At 38.9% G+C, this 17,379-nt stretch overlaps 2 protein-coding genes across 2 annotated transcripts in view; both read right to left on the bottom strand.

The window, feature by feature from the left end:
* LOC120018570 (breast carcinoma-amplified sequence 3-like) overlaps positions 1 to 4,917 on the bottom strand; it is a 163,821-nt gene extending 158,904 nt beyond the window's left edge. Inside the window, exons 1-4 of the mRNA XM_038961784.1 lie at positions 4,829 to 4,917; positions 2,014 to 2,104; positions 1,526 to 1,580; positions 1,187 to 1,262 (exon numbers count right to left, since the gene is read on the bottom strand). Of these exons, the coding sequence (XP_038817712.1) occupies positions 1,187 to 1,262; positions 1,526 to 1,580; positions 2,014 to 2,084 (202 nt within the window). The 5' untranslated portion in view covers positions 2,085 to 2,104; positions 4,829 to 4,917. The remainder of the gene's footprint in view (positions 1 to 1,186; positions 1,263 to 1,525; positions 1,581 to 2,013; positions 2,105 to 4,828) is intronic.
* Positions 4,918 to 7,837: 2,920 nt separating this feature from the next.
* zgc:153372 (uncharacterized protein LOC767695 homolog) lies at positions 7,838 to 13,284 on the bottom strand. The gene is made up of 10 exons (XM_038961975.1): positions 13,191 to 13,284; positions 11,142 to 11,272; positions 10,631 to 10,781; positions 10,263 to 10,399; positions 10,050 to 10,119; positions 9,810 to 9,891; positions 9,450 to 9,581; positions 9,142 to 9,284; positions 8,544 to 8,627; positions 7,838 to 8,360 (listed from the first exon to the last, which is right to left on the bottom strand). The coding sequence occupies exons 1-10, from the start codon at positions 13,218 to 13,220 to the stop codon at positions 8,259 to 8,261; spliced, it is 1,062 nt and encodes a 353-aa protein (XP_038817903.1). The 5' UTR covers positions 13,221 to 13,284; the 3' UTR covers positions 7,838 to 8,258.
* Between the last annotated feature and the right edge of the window lie 4,095 nt (positions 13,285 to 17,379).

The following is a 17,379-nucleotide window of genomic DNA, read 5'->3' as shown; positions in this document are numbered from 1 at the left end:
AGTAACATCTTCCTGAAATTGAACACCTTCCCATATTGACTCCAATGCTTCCCCCAGTTGTGTCAAGTTGGCTGGAAGTCCTTTGGGTGGTGGACCATTCTTGATACACACGGGAAACTGTTGAGCGTGAAAACCCCAGCAGCGTAGCACTTCTGCCATACCCCATTCAAAGGCACTTAAATCTTCTGTCTTGCCCATTCCACCTCTGAATGGAACACATACACAATCCATGTCTCAATAAAAATCCTTCTTTAAATCTGCCTCCTCCCCTTCATCTACACTGATTGAAGTGGATTTAACAAGTGACATCAATAAGGGATCATAGCTTTCACCTGGATTCACCTGGTCAGTCTGTGTCTTGGAAAGAGCCATTGTTCTTAATGTTTTGTACACTCAGTGTATAATCAGTCTATACAATACATTTGACTGCTTTGTTTGTTGCTGCTATCTAAAATGATTAATCCTTGTCTTTGTCGATTTCAAAAACCTTTTACAAAACTGTTTCATTTTGTAGAAGAATGGTTGGAGTTTAATTGTTCCAGCTCATTCTTCTGAATAAATGTTCAACTCTAGCTACTTTGAATGCGTGTCAACTCCAGCCGTTTTTAATGTATATGAACCATTGCTTCCGTATGGAACAATTTGCTTTACATTGAGCATGCAAAGAAGCAGGGCTGGAACAGTGAAGCTCTAAATTGAACGCCAAACAGAAGTCCTCTTCAAAAGGTTTGCGTAAATAACATTAAAGTGGTAGAAATGTTTATAAACACAGACAAAATGCTGTGTCTAATCAACACAGCTGTTGTCAGATTGAGGGAGAGATCTGGCGCGCACACACACACACACAGACTTGTGCCATTGAGATACATCAGACCTGTCACTCAAAGTCCTTTCAAGAAATGAACCATCAAATGGTTCGCAAACAACGCCTGCCAAAGGAACTATTCATGTGTCACATTTAAACAGTTTTCTACCCAGGAATTCTAACAAGAGGCCACTTATCAGCATATTTCAGTAAACTCATAATATTCAAGAACCTGTTTATATATGGTTTAAGCTAATCTGTGGATTTAAAATACCAGATAATATGAAGCAAGTTTTCAGTTGTTATCAAAACGTGTATGCCCTCCAAGGTTGAACACAACACAGTCAAGGGGGGAAGCTTTGAAACTGTTCTTGGACTTACCATTGATGTCAGCTTTCTCAAATCTGACCCAAACTATTTTCTCTTTTTCATCAGTTGGGGGTGCGCCAGTGTATGCCTTGAATTTGGACAAAAGAAAAGTAGGAGATGAGGACAACAATTTATCAGATTAAATTACTGCAATCTGTTAATGTCATAGAATGACCTATTAAAACTTTAATAAGATCATTTGTGATTCAGTTAATCCTATACTTCAACTCTCTCCACCCTATAAAAACACCATTGACTGCCTGAGTAAGCTAGTCATTCTGAATAAGGGTAACATGTAATACACATTTCTGTTACTGTAGAAAAGACGACAATCAATGGAAACAGTCTTACCTGAGGGACCACATCTTGGAGGAAGGTCACAACACTCTCCATATACGACTGCTCACTGTAATAACACAATAGCATTACCTTGTTGAATGTGTATACCTATGAGTAGAATATTTGTAGTGTATGCATAGGTATAAGTATTGTCTTTGCACTTAATTCAGCTAAATTGGTTGTAGTTAACACTTTCTGTTATGCACTCTCCACCTCAAAAAGTGCCCAAGGAAATATACTGAACCAGATCATATTGATCAATAGCACTGAAGCATATATCTGAAACTGATGGTCAATAACAACCATCATGGGATTAGCTGTTAGGCAATGTCATGCTTTGCAAGGGGAAACTTGTATAAGTAGGCAGACCAGACACTTCAGGTGGAATAGCTGAAAGCCTATTATTCTGTGTGTGTGTGTGTGTGTGTGTGTGTGTGTGTGTGTGTGTGTGTGTGTGTGTGTGTGTGTGTGTGTGTGTGTGTGTGTGTGTGTGTCCTTACGTGGCAGCTTGTGCTCGCACCACAACCCCTCCAGCACAGCGGCTTGGTCTGCGCGGAGATTCTGATGCCATTCTGTCTCCAAGTCTTTATCCTACAGAGGAAAGAACATGACTATTACAATCCGGTAATAACTAGGTTTAATTTATGTCTCGGTCTCCATAAAGGTCGAGACTAGTAGACTTTCATATAGGGTGTAGAATGGTCACGAAAGATCTTGAACAGATTCCTACCACTTTTGGTTGTACTAATTTAACATTTTGTACTACAAAATGTAGGCCTAACGGTACACCTGATAGTCAACACAGTAAACCACGCCCCGCTCCAACAAACCTGCCTAATATAACCATGATTAGGGCCAAATCATTACATTCAGTAACTAGGATGTAAGTCTGTTTTTTATTTTCAATACATTTCCTGTATCACATATCAATTTGAGCTTGATTACCTTTGCTACATTAAATTATCTTTAATAATTTCAACACCATAGTTCAACACCATAGTCTGCACCAAGCTCATCACCAAGCTAAGGTCCCTGGGACTGAACACCTCCCTCTGCAACTGGATCCTGGAATTGCTGACGGGCTGCCCCCAGTTGGTGAGGGTAGGCAACAACACATCTGCCATGCTGACCCTCAACACGGGGGCCCCTCATGGGACTGTGCTTAGTCCCCTTCTGTACTCCCTGTTCACCCACGCACAACTCCAACACCATCATTAATTTTGCAGATGACACAACGGTGGTAGGCCTGATCACCGACAACGATGAGACAGCCTATAGGGAGGTGGTCAGAAACCGGGCAGTGTGGTGCCAGTACGACAACCTCTCCCTTAACGTCAGCAAGAAAAAGGAGCTGATCGCGGACTACATTCACATCAATGGGGCTGTAGTGGAGCGGGTCGAGAGCTTCAAGTTCCTCAGTGTACACAACACTAAAGATATATCATGGTCCACAAACCAACACAGCTGTGAAGAGGGCATGACAACATCGCTTCCCCCTCAGGAGGCTGAAAAGATTTGGCATGAGCCCTCAGATGAGAGCTTAGTATGGAAACTGCTTGGTATCTGACCACAAGGTGCTAGAGGGTAGTGCGTACAGCCAAGTAAATCAGTGGGGCCGAGCTCCCTGCCATCCAGGACCACCATGCGGGACCACCATGCGGCATCAGACAAAAGCCCCCAAAAAATGGTCAATTACTCCAGCCACCCAAGTCATAGATTGTTCTGCTACTGCGAGGCAAGCAGTACCAATGCACCAAGTCTGGAACATTGTTATGCGACTACAATTATCTCCTTTTTGTGTCTAATTTGAAACTGTGCCATTCAAAGGTGACTGTCTTCCAGGTAATGTGTTTGTATTTCTATTTACTGTTATGTGTAGCATTTCACTACACTCGCATTAACATCTGCTAACCATGTGTATGTGACAAATAAAAATTTGATTTGATTTTAAATATAGTGGCTAACTGTTTTCTTTCCTTTCTTTCATTCAGAAGTGTTGTTAGCCAGCTGTCAGACTGTGAATGGACTTGTACTAAAGTTATCCAGTAGGGGAGAGTGGGGTAAATTGAACCATTTTTTACATTAAGCATCACTCCATCAAGGGAAATATAGTATTCTAACAAAGATATCTAGGCTACATATATTTTAGGATATTGTGTATCCCTGGAAATAATCAGAATTCAAGTAAACATTAGTTTTGAAAACATAGCTTGTCCAAAAAAAAGTGGTCTGATGACACAATTTACCTTGGGTATGGGGAGTTAAGACACCTACACATTTACTGTACTGAATGAAATATTAAGACTACCTTTTTAAAACCATGTCTATTTTTTATTTCCCAAACACAATTCAACAAAATAGCTTTTTGTCTTATTTTTAAGCATATTTTAACACAGGCTTAACACCTAACAAACACTGTACATTTCTAAAACACTTTGAACATAGGCCAGGCCCCGTTTTTACCTCATATCCCAGCCTTCAATTTGTTCAACTTGCCATTGGTTGAACTTACCCCAAGACAAACATTTGTAATAAATTTGCCCACACAGCTACAAGGATGCACTTTCATGCTAGGTGTAGGACCCCAAATTATGTATAGAACAATCTTAAAAATATATATTTTGGTTAAGATACAAGCATTATGAAACCTCTAACAATAAATTAATTTGACTTGGTGAAAATGTGGTTTCTTCCTCAAGACTACATGAAATTATGACCTCTTCCTAAATATGTGGTCAAATTATGCATTTTGTGTATGGTTTCCTAGAAGGGTGGCTCAATTTACCCCTTTGGCGCAACTTACTCCACTCTCCCCTAATAGCTAACTAGAGCCATTTTACAGTTTTTTTTTTTTTTTTTTACAAGTTTAACTACAAATGGATCTAGAAACTTGGGTTAAAGTAACTAACAAATATGATTAGGTACACATACACGAACTACTGTTAGCCTTAACAATGATTGCAACATTTGGTAACACTGACAGCTAACTGGCTAGCTAGCTACTCTATCTAGCTCAAGTTGGTTCCTCCAACTAGCTGGTCAGCCTCAAATCACAAACTGAAGATGACTTAGTTAGCTAACAAGAAATATCTGCGGATATTAAAAAAAGTCTAAATTGTTTGATAAATGTAGCTAGCTAACTTAGATGTCAAGAACTAACGTTAGTCTCCAGTCCTATTCTTCCTGTGACAGCAGCAGCTAGCTAGCTAACCACCACCAGACAAGTTATTTTATCAAACACCAGTAGCTACACCTATTTATTAAACATCATTCGCGAAGTTTAACCAACTAATGTATATGTTATTCAATACATACCTAGTGTGTTGTTGTCTAGCTATCTTGTTAGTTCAACGAATCTCCTAAATAATTGCCATAAAACAGTAGGAAAGACGTGTCAGAGTTAGAGACCAATGGTAGAATCCTCGCTGCGTTCACCAAGCCAATCAGTGTACGACAGAGGCGGGTGTTGTAGGTCCTCGACCAATCAGAGTGAATAATAATACCCTGTTTGTCCCAGGATAATTTTGAGGAATCTCGCAGATTATTTTGGGGGTGATTATGAAATTGTTATATTTGATCAACAGCTACATTTTATTTTCATGAGTCACAACAACAGACAATGATCCTGTCGTGAACGTGCTCACCATGACACAAAGCCCGATTTCGAACCACACAGATTTGTTTGTTTACATCGAGTTCTCGCGTGATACTGCTTCGCATGTGTCTGATGCAGTTTCAGAGAGAACTCTGGGCCCAGTTGCATGAAACATATTTAATTTTCTCATCTTTTAATTCAAGTTTGCTTAAATTTAATCAAAGATGATGGATATACTGAGAAGATACAAGTCTCTCCGTCCTAACAATGGGAGTCGTTGTCCACAAAGCGGCATGTCGGCCTGTTTAGCTCCAGGCTATCCTTTCTTTGGATTGGTGGATACAATTCAATTCAAGAGCTTTATTGGCATGGGAAACATGTTAACATTTCCAAAGCAAGTGAAGTAGATAATAAACAAAAGTGAAATAAACAAAAATTAACAGTAAACATGGTACTCACAGAAGTTCAAAAAGAATAAAGACATTTCAAATGTCCTATTATGTATTTATACAGTGTTGTAACTATGTGCAAATAGTGAAAGTTCAAAAAGGAAAATAAATAAACATAAATATGGGTTGTATTTACAATGGTGTTTTTTCTTCACTAGTTGCCCATTTCTTGCAGCAACAGGTCACAAATATTTCTGCTGTGATGGCACACTGTGGTATTTCACCCAGTATATATGGGAGTTTATCAAAATCGGGTATGTTTTCAAATTCTTTGTGGATCTGTGTAATCTGAGGGAAATATGTGTCTATAATATGGTCATACATTTTGCAGGAGGTTAGGAAGTGCAGCTCAGTTTCCACCTCATTTTGTGGGCAGTGTACACAGGTCTGCGTACCCCGACCTTTCGCAATAGCAAGGCTATGCTCACTGAGTCTGTACATAGTCAAAGCTTTCCTTAAGTTTGGATACATCTCATTATTGTAATACATTTTTGAATATTCGATAAGAGTGCTTCTTCGATGAGGTTTAACGGCGGTTGGCATCCAATATGTTGCATTACCGCCAACTACTAGACTGGAGTTCAACTCCCTTATACTTTGCTTGAAATAAACAAATACCCTACCATCTAACACTACACTCACAAAAAAATCTAACAAATAAAATAAAAATAACACCACCCTACTACACTATTTAGATCTATTTAGTCCTACCTCATGCCACCAACCTGAAAGGATGAGACATCACCACTTATACACACCCTGTAACTCTTCTGATGTCAAGTCTCACACACCCAAATACTTCTCTGCAGCTGCCACCACAATCTCAATTTTCTGCGACTTACGTCCATCCCTGCAGTACAGTTGATAACCATTACTATAAACGCTAAAAATCCAATCTTACTGAAACACATATCACTTGTTGGCCTATCCCTCTGTACTGGTACAAATCTACTATTCACACCACTCCTCTCAGGATCCCTCTCCCTTGACCCATCTTCCTCTACTTTCTTCACTGCCTCAGCATATGACAACTTCTGCACTACTCTAACCTTAAACCCTTAAATGATTACCTTATCCAAGGAAATGTTTGAGGGACTATATGCAAAACCCTTAAACAATTCCCTTAGGTAAGGTAACATTATTATTAAGGTAAGCCTTTAAGGGAAACACATAAAGATGCACTTTGCAGAAATCGCTCTGCCATTTCCTGGTTGCTAATATTTTAAACATAACCTTAACCACACTGCTAACCTTGACTAACCCTAACCTTAAGACCAAAAAGCTAATTTTTACGACAGCGACTATTTATCTCAGGATGCTGAAGAAATTCAGCATGTCCCGAGGGCCCTCACAGTGTTCTACAGGAGCACCATCGAGAGCAAACTGTCTGGCTGCAACTCCACCACCAGGGAACGCAAGGCGTTACAGTGGATGGTACACTCAGCCTGCCCTCCAGGACACCTACACCAAGTGTTGCAGGAAGGCCAAGAAGATCCTCAGGGACCCCAGCCACCCGAGCTATGGCCTGTTCTCCCCGTTTCCATCACTCAGACGAGGGCAGAATATGAGCATCATGGCAAAAACTGTAAGACTGGCCAATAGCTTCTACCCCCAGACCTTCAGGCTGCTGAATAACCACCACTAAATCAGCTATCTTCTCCCCCTTTCACTGTACCCTGTAATTACATCTGCAACCCTGTACATGTGACTATTAAACTAATCTAAAATATAATCTAATCATGACTAATGGTGGCTGTGGTAACTAGTGGAAACCCTGTTAGTCTGGCTACTGCCGCAGTCAAAATAACTGGGAACTAGGAAATCTCTGACTTCCGAGCTTTCAAGACAACTGGGAACTCGGAATGGTCATCCAACTCGGAATTCCAAGTCGGACACTCAGCATCTTTCTTGGACTCCGACCTGAAGATCACTGACATCATGATTTGACCTCGTTGTAGGTAATGTGGGTCACATTAGCGAGGCCCAAAATCACCACCACACACAGAATACTCCTAGATACAAATAAATATCTGAAACTGGCAGTTTTGTTGAATTATTTATCTTCTCTTTTGTGTGTTTGTCAAGTGATCTATGTGTATGGGCTGGTGGGACCTTCAGCCTGTGTGCATGTAATTTGATAATTTAACAAGACAAGTCTTTTTTTACAAATTAAATTTTTACATTGAATGACTGGGCGGGCCTTAGGCGTCCACATCAGTGTGTAAATAAGTTAGTATATAGGCTACAGTCTCATGTATTATCAAGGAAATGCTCCAAATGTCACATAATAAAACAACCATTGCCATTTAAATCTATGAGCTGGACATGGGAGGAAAATATAGTATTTCAAGGCACAGTAGGCTTTTCAGTCTGAAAAGAAACACTACAACCCTTTTTATATAATTTGTGCTACATAGGTACGGACATCAAAATTGACGTCTGTTCTGTCACATTGGGTGATCCAAATAACCTCTCCTTCAAGTGCACTTGTTCACTTCCCTTCACTGTTATGAAATGACTGGTATAAGAAATATGGTGGAAACTCCCAATAGCCCAGGCCAACAACAATCCAATGATTTTAGATTTGTGGGAAGTAATGAATGAGTGCACACTTCAGGAGGAAGGAGAGACTATTGGGACATACACCCTGTCACTCTGAGGAGGGTCCTTCATGGATATGATGTCATCCAGGTGTAGTTAGTTAAGTCTCCCCACAGCCTCCTGCGGCTTTGCCTGTTTTGGAGCACTGCTTCACTGAGGAGCCCAGCTTATCGGCCAGCAGAAATGGGTTGAGGTGGCCGTACTGAAAAGGGACAGTTCAGGATTCAAATGATCACCAGTAAACGCCAGTTGAGGTATTTGCGGAGTAGCTTTATTTCCTATAATAATAATAAAGTCCCTGATTGCTTTTGGGTACCATGTTACTATTGTAATTACATGGCTATTACAGAGCTATAAGGTGTTACCTTTGTAAAGTGGTACCTACCTTCTGGATGCAGAAGTCCGAGGAGAAGCGAGAGCACTGAAGGATAGCAGCCATCTCCCCATCCACCTGCAGCGCCACGTCCTTCTGCACAGCACAACATCACAGGGATTATTATACATCCACTTAACATATTAGACAACCCACACAATTTGTGCATTGACCTAAAGTAGTGTGGAATCCATTTGTATGTATAAAAGGTGTGTGTATCAGTGGTCCATACCAACTACTGTATCAGTATGCATACACAAGTAAAACAATTGTTCATAAAATAAGGGAACAACATGACCTTGCTACATAAACAAAATGCTGCCTTAATGAAAATGGCTTAGGTGAGGGTAGTCCTATTATGCTGTGTTTCAGTGTTCTCCAACCCTGCTCCTAGAGAGCTACCTTCCTGTAGGTTCACTCCAACCCTGCTCCTAGAGAGCTACCCTCCTGTAGGTTCACTCCAACCCTTGTTGTAACTAACGTGATTCAGCTCATCAACCAGCTAATTATTAGAATCAGGTGAGCAAGATTGAGGTTGGAGCGAAAACTACAGAACAGTAGTTCTCCATGAACAGGTTTGGAGAGCCCTGCCGTGTTTGCACCAACATACCTTGAAGCAGTGGGAGGAGTCAAACTCCAGCTGACATGGGTAGTCAGGCACTGTCCCCTTGTAGGTCACTATTGCACTTGACATCTCAAGCTTTTTGGGCAACTTGAAGAGCCGGTAAGTGCCAGATGCATAGCTAATATCACCTGCAACACATTGGAAATGGAAGTGACTGACTAGGCTTACATTTTTTATACTAAATGCTTCTAGATCCCATTAATAAATGTGCTATTAGTTAGGTTAGCGTAAGAACTGCATACCTTTTCCATCCTACAGTAAGTAGCCTTAGACAGTCATGGAGATGCATATACCTGCTTTCTTTTTGAGCTCGCAGTTGTGGACCTCAATGTGACTGGCTGAGATGAGGTGAGGTGTGCTGAAGCCCACCTCCTGGACCAATGAGATAAAGTCGCGCCAATAGAGGGAACCGCCCATTCCCTCACCTATCACAAAACACAAAAGAAAAGAGAACATCATCAGTGTGAAGTGCAGTTCTACAACTTGCACGGCACACTCGGGTCAAGTGAAACCACTTATGGGTATATTGAGATGTCACCAATGAGACTGAATCTGAAAAATATTTAAGATAAGAGATAGGCTTTTCTACAGAAGCAGAATATGCATTACCAAACATTATTTGTCTGCTAGGAAGGTGCAACTTGATCACTTACCCCACAGAACTGAATCTTCTTTTAAGTGGTCAGGAACAACATTGCTGGCATACATGTCACTGTAGTACAATTCACCACCCTCCTATATCACACAGGAGAGATGGGAGAGAGACACGGGCAAAGAAAGGAGTACTTTTCATGAGACACAGTCACTGCCATCTGTATTTTATAAAGCCCAGGGATACTCTTTTGAATAATCATGTTATGCAATGATAACAGGCAGTGTGGTGGACTATTTACCTTGAGGACCTTATAGGCTTCACGTAGCACCGTTTTCTTATCAGGGCATAAACAGATGACACAGTTTGACCTGGAAGAAACAGTAGATAAAAGAAGTGGATTTTTGTTCACTTTCCCAACAGATCGTGACACAGTAAAACAGATAAACGATCAAAAGAGAAAGAAGGACTCATTGTTTTGATAGCAAATGAACATGATTGTTCCTCAACTTACACTATGATATCCATAGAATCATTCTCAACGCCAGCTGCAGTTAGCTTCTCCATATACCCCTGGAGGAAGGTGGTGTTGGGTTTCTCAAAGCCAAACTTCTCCTGGTGATATGGGATGTATTTACGGGAGACTAGAATCTGAGAACAAAAAATACATTTAGTAGACGATTTTACACATTCATTTTTGTATTGATGACCCCAGCCTGAATTTAATCCATGATGCTGGCATTGCAAGGACCGTGCTCTACCAACTGAGCCATACACTACCACAGCAGAAAGCAGAGTATCACACACCAATGTAATAGAATGATTGTTAGATTACTGAAGATGTAGGGTGAGTGAATATATAGGTCTAGGTGCTATACATACCAGTTCCTCAGTCATATCAATGCCTGTGACATGGCCAGTCTCGCCAACCAGTTTACTGAGGGCATAGCAGTCTCTGCCGGAACCGCTGCCCAGGTCCAAGATTCTGCAGCCCTGAAGTTTCTCTGGAACAGGAAGACCACAGCCAAAGAACCTAGAACAAAATGACATATATAGCCTTTCGTGAACGAACACTTTTCCCTTTAGCTAGCACTGACTTTGCTGATAGCTACTTTATTGAGGAAAAATGTACTTACTATGACTGTGATATGTGGTTGTCCCACCTAGCTATCTTAAGATGAATGCACTAACTAAGTCACTCTGGATAAGAGTGTCTGCTAAATCTGGAACAAAGAGTGTGTGTCCTAACCAGTTTCACATTTGCTGCAATATTAGTCTTTATTCGTGTATATTGGTTGGAAATGAATGTATTCTACTTCTGTATCATTATACAAATAGATACATTCTCAACAGAAGCAGTCCTGAATCAATTGGTTCATTGTCATCGTCATACCGTTTGGTTACTTCAGGGTGAACGAGATTGAGGGCCTCTATAGCACTCTTGGGCATTGGCCTGCAGGGTAGAGAGCAGGCAGCATTGGTCTGCAGATCACAGGTGGACTCCAGGCGAGAACCATAATATTGCTGAGGAAGAGATCAAAATATTTAAATGTCACTATTAAAATACTTGGTACCAGTGTTTCCCAAACCTCTCTGTCCTTAGGTGTCCCCAACAACTGTTCCACTGATCTTGAACAAGCACACTCATTTAATTGGACATGATCATCAATGCCCTGATGTAATTTATATGCAGACCTCAAGCACTACCCTGATGGTACTTGATTCCATGTATCATGCAGCTCTTAGGTTTATTACCAACCAAAAGCATCTGAACACACTGTTGGCTAGTCTTCGTTGACTCTACATAGGCTTAAACATTGCTATACTATATGAATTATGATCTAAGGCAGTTTTGGTAAAACTGACACTATTTTTGTTCTTCTTTAATAAAGTCTGAAAATAAATACCAGATATGGTCTCACTCCTACTTACTTTTAACAGTTCCTAAAATAAGAACAGATCATGTCAAAAAGTGTTTTAGCTAATCAGCTCCCTGGTCTTGGAATTCTCTCCAGACCAGCTTGAAACCCCAGAACCTTGTTTCCTTGGAGGAGTTTAAAACTTTTGTTGACTCACATGTTACTGAGGAATGTGATTGTCATTAGGACTTGATGCGGTGGTATATATGATAGATTTTTTATGACATTTGGATGTTTCTGTAATTGAAATGTATTTGTGTTTACATCAAAAACATACTGTACAGACATGTTACAGTATATCTGATATTTGTCTCAAACATTGTTCCCCCCACTGGTGTCTTGGTTGAACAAGGTCTCTCTTGAAAAATAGATTTTATCTCAATGAGACTAACCTGGATATATAAAGGTTAAATAAATAAAAATAATAATAAATCATGCCCTTGACTAGCTGAATATGGGGGCAGTCTCCAGACACAGATTAAACCTAGTCGTGGACTAAAAATCACTTTCAATATTGAGTTTGGTTTTTAGTTCAGGACTAGGCTTTATCTGATTCAGAGAAATCACCCAAGACAATGTGGAATAGGAATAGGTTTCCAATTTCTAAATTCACCTGTCTGCTCCCCAGGCAACGTGATATGATATTGTTGCAAATTGGAACCCGTGTCCAGGGACTGTAGAGCCAACCCCCTAACCCAGAGGTAGGCAACCCTGGTCGTGGAGTGCCTCAGACACTTCATGTTTTTGATTTAACCGACCTGGAAGACCAGGTGTGTTGAATTTAGGCAATCAATGAACTGATCAATTAGCTCAGCTGAGCAGGTGTGGTGCCTAGTTGGACCCAAATCCTGCAGTACACCAGGAAAGGGGTTGCCTGCCCTAACCATTATTCTGATAGAAAATATGATGATACCCTTACAAAAAGATTGCAGTTTGAAACTGCAGTCAACTGGTGTTTTGGACGCAATAATTGCTGAATAATTTACTGTAGTTAAACAGTTATTTTGGACGCAGTATTTGCAGCATACTGCACTCTAACTACACTTATACAACAGTGTACTACAGTTACTGCACTGACGGCATCTTTTTTTCGTAAGGTTAAACCTACCTTGACATTGTCATGCACTTGTTTTGTTGACATAATAACCGGAGGAGTCACGGAGGAAATGGTTATTTGAAGCCTGATTTGACTGTCTGGACACAGAAATGCGGACAGAGTGGTGGGGTAATGTCCGTGGAAAGTACTCTACCTGTCCTCTCATCTGTTAGCGCTAAAATACGTAATATTTTGAACCCTTTTGCTTTCTTTTCAAAATGTGTAGAACATTTACTGCAAGACAGTGGCGACGGCATGTTGCGCGGTGTTGTGTTGAAAGATCGATGCAGGGAACAAGGTGCAACACTTATTACACATACCTAGGCTGAGGGTAGGTACTCTAGGAGATCAAAACAACGTCTTTCTTTAGCTACCTTTAATAATGAGTGTAGCTACATGCATGGTTGTAATCTCAAAACAAACCTACCTTGACATTGTCATGGACTTGTGTTGACATGTTGACAAATAAATATTTTTTTAGAAGCAGACTCAGGATGAACTTTGAAATCCTTCTTTTTCGAGGTTTAACTGCGGTTGGCATTGAATATATGTTGCATTACCGCCACCTACTAGACTGGAGTATAACTCCCTTATACTTTGCTTATTTATTTTTTCCCCAAAAAAATACCCTACCATCTAACACTACACTCACAATAAATAATAATGAATACCATACTCCACTATTTAAATGTATTTAGTCCTACCTCGTGACAACAACCTGAAAGGATGGGACATCACCACCTTTTAAATAAATAAATAAACATGTTTCATAATACAAAAATCAACTTACATTGCTACATCAAACATGTCTAACAAAACAAAACACAGGTATTAACAAGAAAACGCTCAAACATACAAAAAATATCAATAAAATAATACAAAAACTAAACAATTTTAGTGCAATTGTATTCACTCTGAAAAAATCTTATGATTCAGGAAGATGTTATTCTTGTTGTTATTCACTAGGGTTAATGTTTTAATAAGATAATTAAATTCAATCAGAAAAATTTGTAATTTTGGTAGAGAATTTTGGAATTGTTGTTTGTGTATGAAGTATTTGGCAACAAGAATTTAAAAAATGTACAATAATTTCAGTGGTCTTGTTATCATTGCAATAGTAACATATTATATCTTTCATGTCAAAAACATTGGCAGTGTTCATAATGGTAAATAAGTATTTTGCAAGGTTTTCCCAAAATTCTGACACAAATTTACATTCAAAGAACAAGTGAGACAGATTCCCACCTTCTTTTTCACAGAAAACGCAGATATCAACAGCCACAAATTTGGATATCATAGAATTACATGGATATATCTTATGTCAAATTTTCAAGTGCACTTCCTTAACTTTGTTTGGTATACAGTATTTGTAAGGCCTTAACCATGCATTTTTCCAGACAATGTCAGGAATAAGCATGTTCCAGAAAAACTTTCCTCTCGGTGTAAGTTGGTTTTGTGAATGAAGAATTTGTCTTATATATTTATTACAACAAGATCTATCAAGTAGGCTCACACCTTCCAATCTGAGTTCTGGATAAACTTTGTGATCATTCCCAAAGCTAAGATGAGTTTTCATTAGTGTAGTTAGACCACTGGGAACGGCAGAAATAAACTCTCTGAAAGGTATTGGAAACTCTTTCAATGATATAAATTGTTCATATGTGAGAATATTACCCTTGTTGTCGAAAATATCAAGAACAAAGTCAATATTCCTCTCATGCAAGCTGGGGTAGAACAATGACTTATTCCTTACAGTTATGTCTGAATTATTCCACAAAAGAGCTTTATGTGGGGAAAGATTGTGCAGGAAACATATTTTCCAGGCCATTATAGCTTGTTGGTGAAACCTAGCCAATTTAGCAGGTAATCTTTCAGGAATATAATTACATTTCAGTAAAAATTGAAGACCTCCCAATTTATTAAACACATTATTTGTAATGAAATACCATATTGAATCAGTATTAATCCCCCCCAAAAAATCAACCAGTTTATCTTGAAAGTGTTATTTATGTCAACAAAATCCAACACTTCTAGACCGCCTTCAGCTCTTTTGTTAGAAAGGACAGCTTTTTTGTGAGACTTATTTTTCCAGATGAAGTCAAGAAAGGTCTTATTGATCTCTTTACAAGTAGCTGGATTTACACATAACGATAATGAGGGGTACACAAAACGAGACAGTCCCTCTGCCTTGGACAGAAGTACTCTCCCAAGTATAGAAAGATCTCTTTGTAGCCAATTATTAAATCTATTTTTTAGTTCTCTTAATTTTAGGAGAGAAATTCAAATGTTGTCTGACTAAGTGGTTTTTTGACAGATGTATTCCTAAATATTTAACACAGTCCTTTACAGGAATATTTTATATTTCTTTATCATCAGAGTCAAATAAACATAAGATTTCACATTTAGAAACATTCAGCATTAATCCTGATGCAATAGAAAATGCAGTTATAGTATTAAGGGCATGTGCGACCTGGTCTTTGTCTCTTAAGAAAAGAGTAGTATCATCAGCCAGTTGGGAGATTTTGATTTCTTTGTTAAAAATGGTTAAGCCATACAAATTTGCATTATTCAGAATATCTATAGATAGAAGTTCCACAACCAAAATGAATAAAAATGGCGAAATTGGGCATCCCTGTCGTACACTTCTGTTGATACTGAATCTTTTGGAAGTATTAAGGTTTAGTAGCACAGAACTATTTATATCTTTGTAAAACATGCGAATTACTTTAATACAATTTTCACCAAATCCAAAAAGTTTAAGAGACCTAAAGAGAAATTCATGTTCAATTGTGTCAAAGGCTTTACAGAAGTCCAAAAATAGGACAACTGCATCTGAGTCAATTGCATCTGAATAATCCATAAGGTCCAAAACTAAACGAATGTTAGAGCTGATGTGACGGCCCTTCATAAATCCTGTTTGAGTCTCATTTATAATGGTATATATTCCTTTCTTTAATATTTTGGCATAAACCAGAGCAATCAATTTGTAATCAACATTTAATAAAGTAATTGGTCTCCAATTGTCAAAGAGAGAAGGGTCTTTATCGGGCTTCGGGAATCAATGAAATAAGGCCCTGTTTCATAGTGGAGACCATTTCCCCATTTTTAATACAATCTTGAAACATATTGAAAATCGGGTCTTCTAGTAACTCCCAAAACTGTCTATAGAATTCAACTGACAGGCCATCAGGGCCAGGTGATTTCCCTTTTTTCATTGAATTCAGAGCCTCTCTAATTTCTTCAATTGACACAGGTGAATCGCAAACTGAGTGGAAATCATCCTCAATTTCAGGGACATAATTCTGAATGTGGCAAATGTAGCTTTCACAACCATCTTCCTGAATTTGAGAGCTGTAAAGGTTTTCATAAAAGGAATTGACAAATGATGATATTGTAATGGGATCTTTGCATAAAACATCGTTAATTTTTAGTGCAGTTATAGATTTTCTTTTGTAGTTTCTCTTTTCATGTGCAAAAAAGTAACTAGTGTTTCTTTCCCCCTCTTCAATCCATTTTGCTCTTGACCTTACAAAGGCACCCTTTGCCATATCCGTGTAAAGCTGTTCTAATTCTAGTTGTAAAGACTTTAACACAGACTCCTCTTCTTCAGATAGTTCTCTAAAGAAAGATAATCTATCAAGCTTGCTCATCATCTCCTTTTCTCTAAGGTTCTTTAATTGCATCAGCTCTTTGGCGCGTTTAATGGCTACCACTCTGACTTTATATTTGAAGAATTCCCATCTACTTCCATGACCCAAGTCTTTTCTTGCAAAAATATCTTTAGCTAATGATTTGATGTTTTCAATGAGAGTAGTATCTTTAAGAAGTGTGTTGTTTAATTTCCAATATCCTCGAGTACCTTTTGATTTTTTAGTAGCTTGTACATTCAGGGAAATCAAGTGATGATCAGAAAAGGGAGCCAACTGATTATCTACATCTAAAACAAATTCTAACAAAAAAGGGGAAATTAGGAATAAATCTATTCTAGATTTACGTGACAGTTTTGTTGGTCCAGGTATAACCCTTAGCATCCGGATTGAAATAACGCCAGGCATCCTCAACAGGGAGATCCATGCATAATGTAATGATAATGTTACTATTTTGAGGGTTTTGACTCGTTCTAGGAGGAAAACGATCAGCAGATGCATCAGGTGTTTCATTAAAATCCCCTGAAATAATTAGAAAAGCCTCTGAGTATTTGTTGCTTAAATTCTGTACTTTTCTGGTAAATTGGGTAAAAAGGGTCTTATTAGGAGCATGTGAGTTATGTCCGTATACATTACAGATGATGAAAATAGCATTGTCAAGTTTAACAGTTACTATGACCCATCTGCCATTTTATTCGCCCTAAATACATTATTATGAGCTTTGGTACACTCAGACGAGAGTGCTCTGAAATCGGAGTATATATAGCCAGACCGAATTTACGAAAGCACCCGGAAGTTTATTGAGAACGCACAAGGACTATACCACGTAGCTAAGCTAAAAATGACGGGAATAATCAAGTCAATAAACGTTGGGTAGTTAGTTAGATAGCCTATAGTTAATATACTGGCAAGTTTGATGTATAAGTAGCCAGCTAACGTTAGGTAACTAGAAAACATACCGATACATAC

This window comes from Salvelinus namaycush, chromosome 23 (genome assembly GCF_016432855.1).
Source record: "Salvelinus namaycush isolate Seneca chromosome 23, SaNama_1.0, whole genome shotgun sequence".
NCBI lineage: Eukaryota > Metazoa > Chordata > Actinopteri > Salmoniformes > Salmonidae > Salvelinus > Salvelinus namaycush.
This window is presented reverse-complemented; position numbering and strand designations above follow the sequence as displayed.

What these genes read in the sequence shown, in the direction of transcription:
- zgc:153372 (XM_038961975.1), bottom strand. Translation starts at nt 13,220, where the DNA reads ATGTCAACACAAGTCCATGACAATGTCAAG. An exon ending in GATTCTATGGATATCATAGT is followed by an intron (nt 10,120 to 10,262) that starts GTAAGTTGAGGA and finishes TGTTTCTTCCAG; the next exon opens with GTCAAACTGTGTCATCTGTT. An exon ending in ACTCCTCCCACTGCTTCAAG is followed by an intron (nt 8,628 to 9,141) that starts GTATGTTGGTGC and finishes TGTGCTGTGCAG; the next exon opens with AAGGACGTGGCGCTGCAGGT.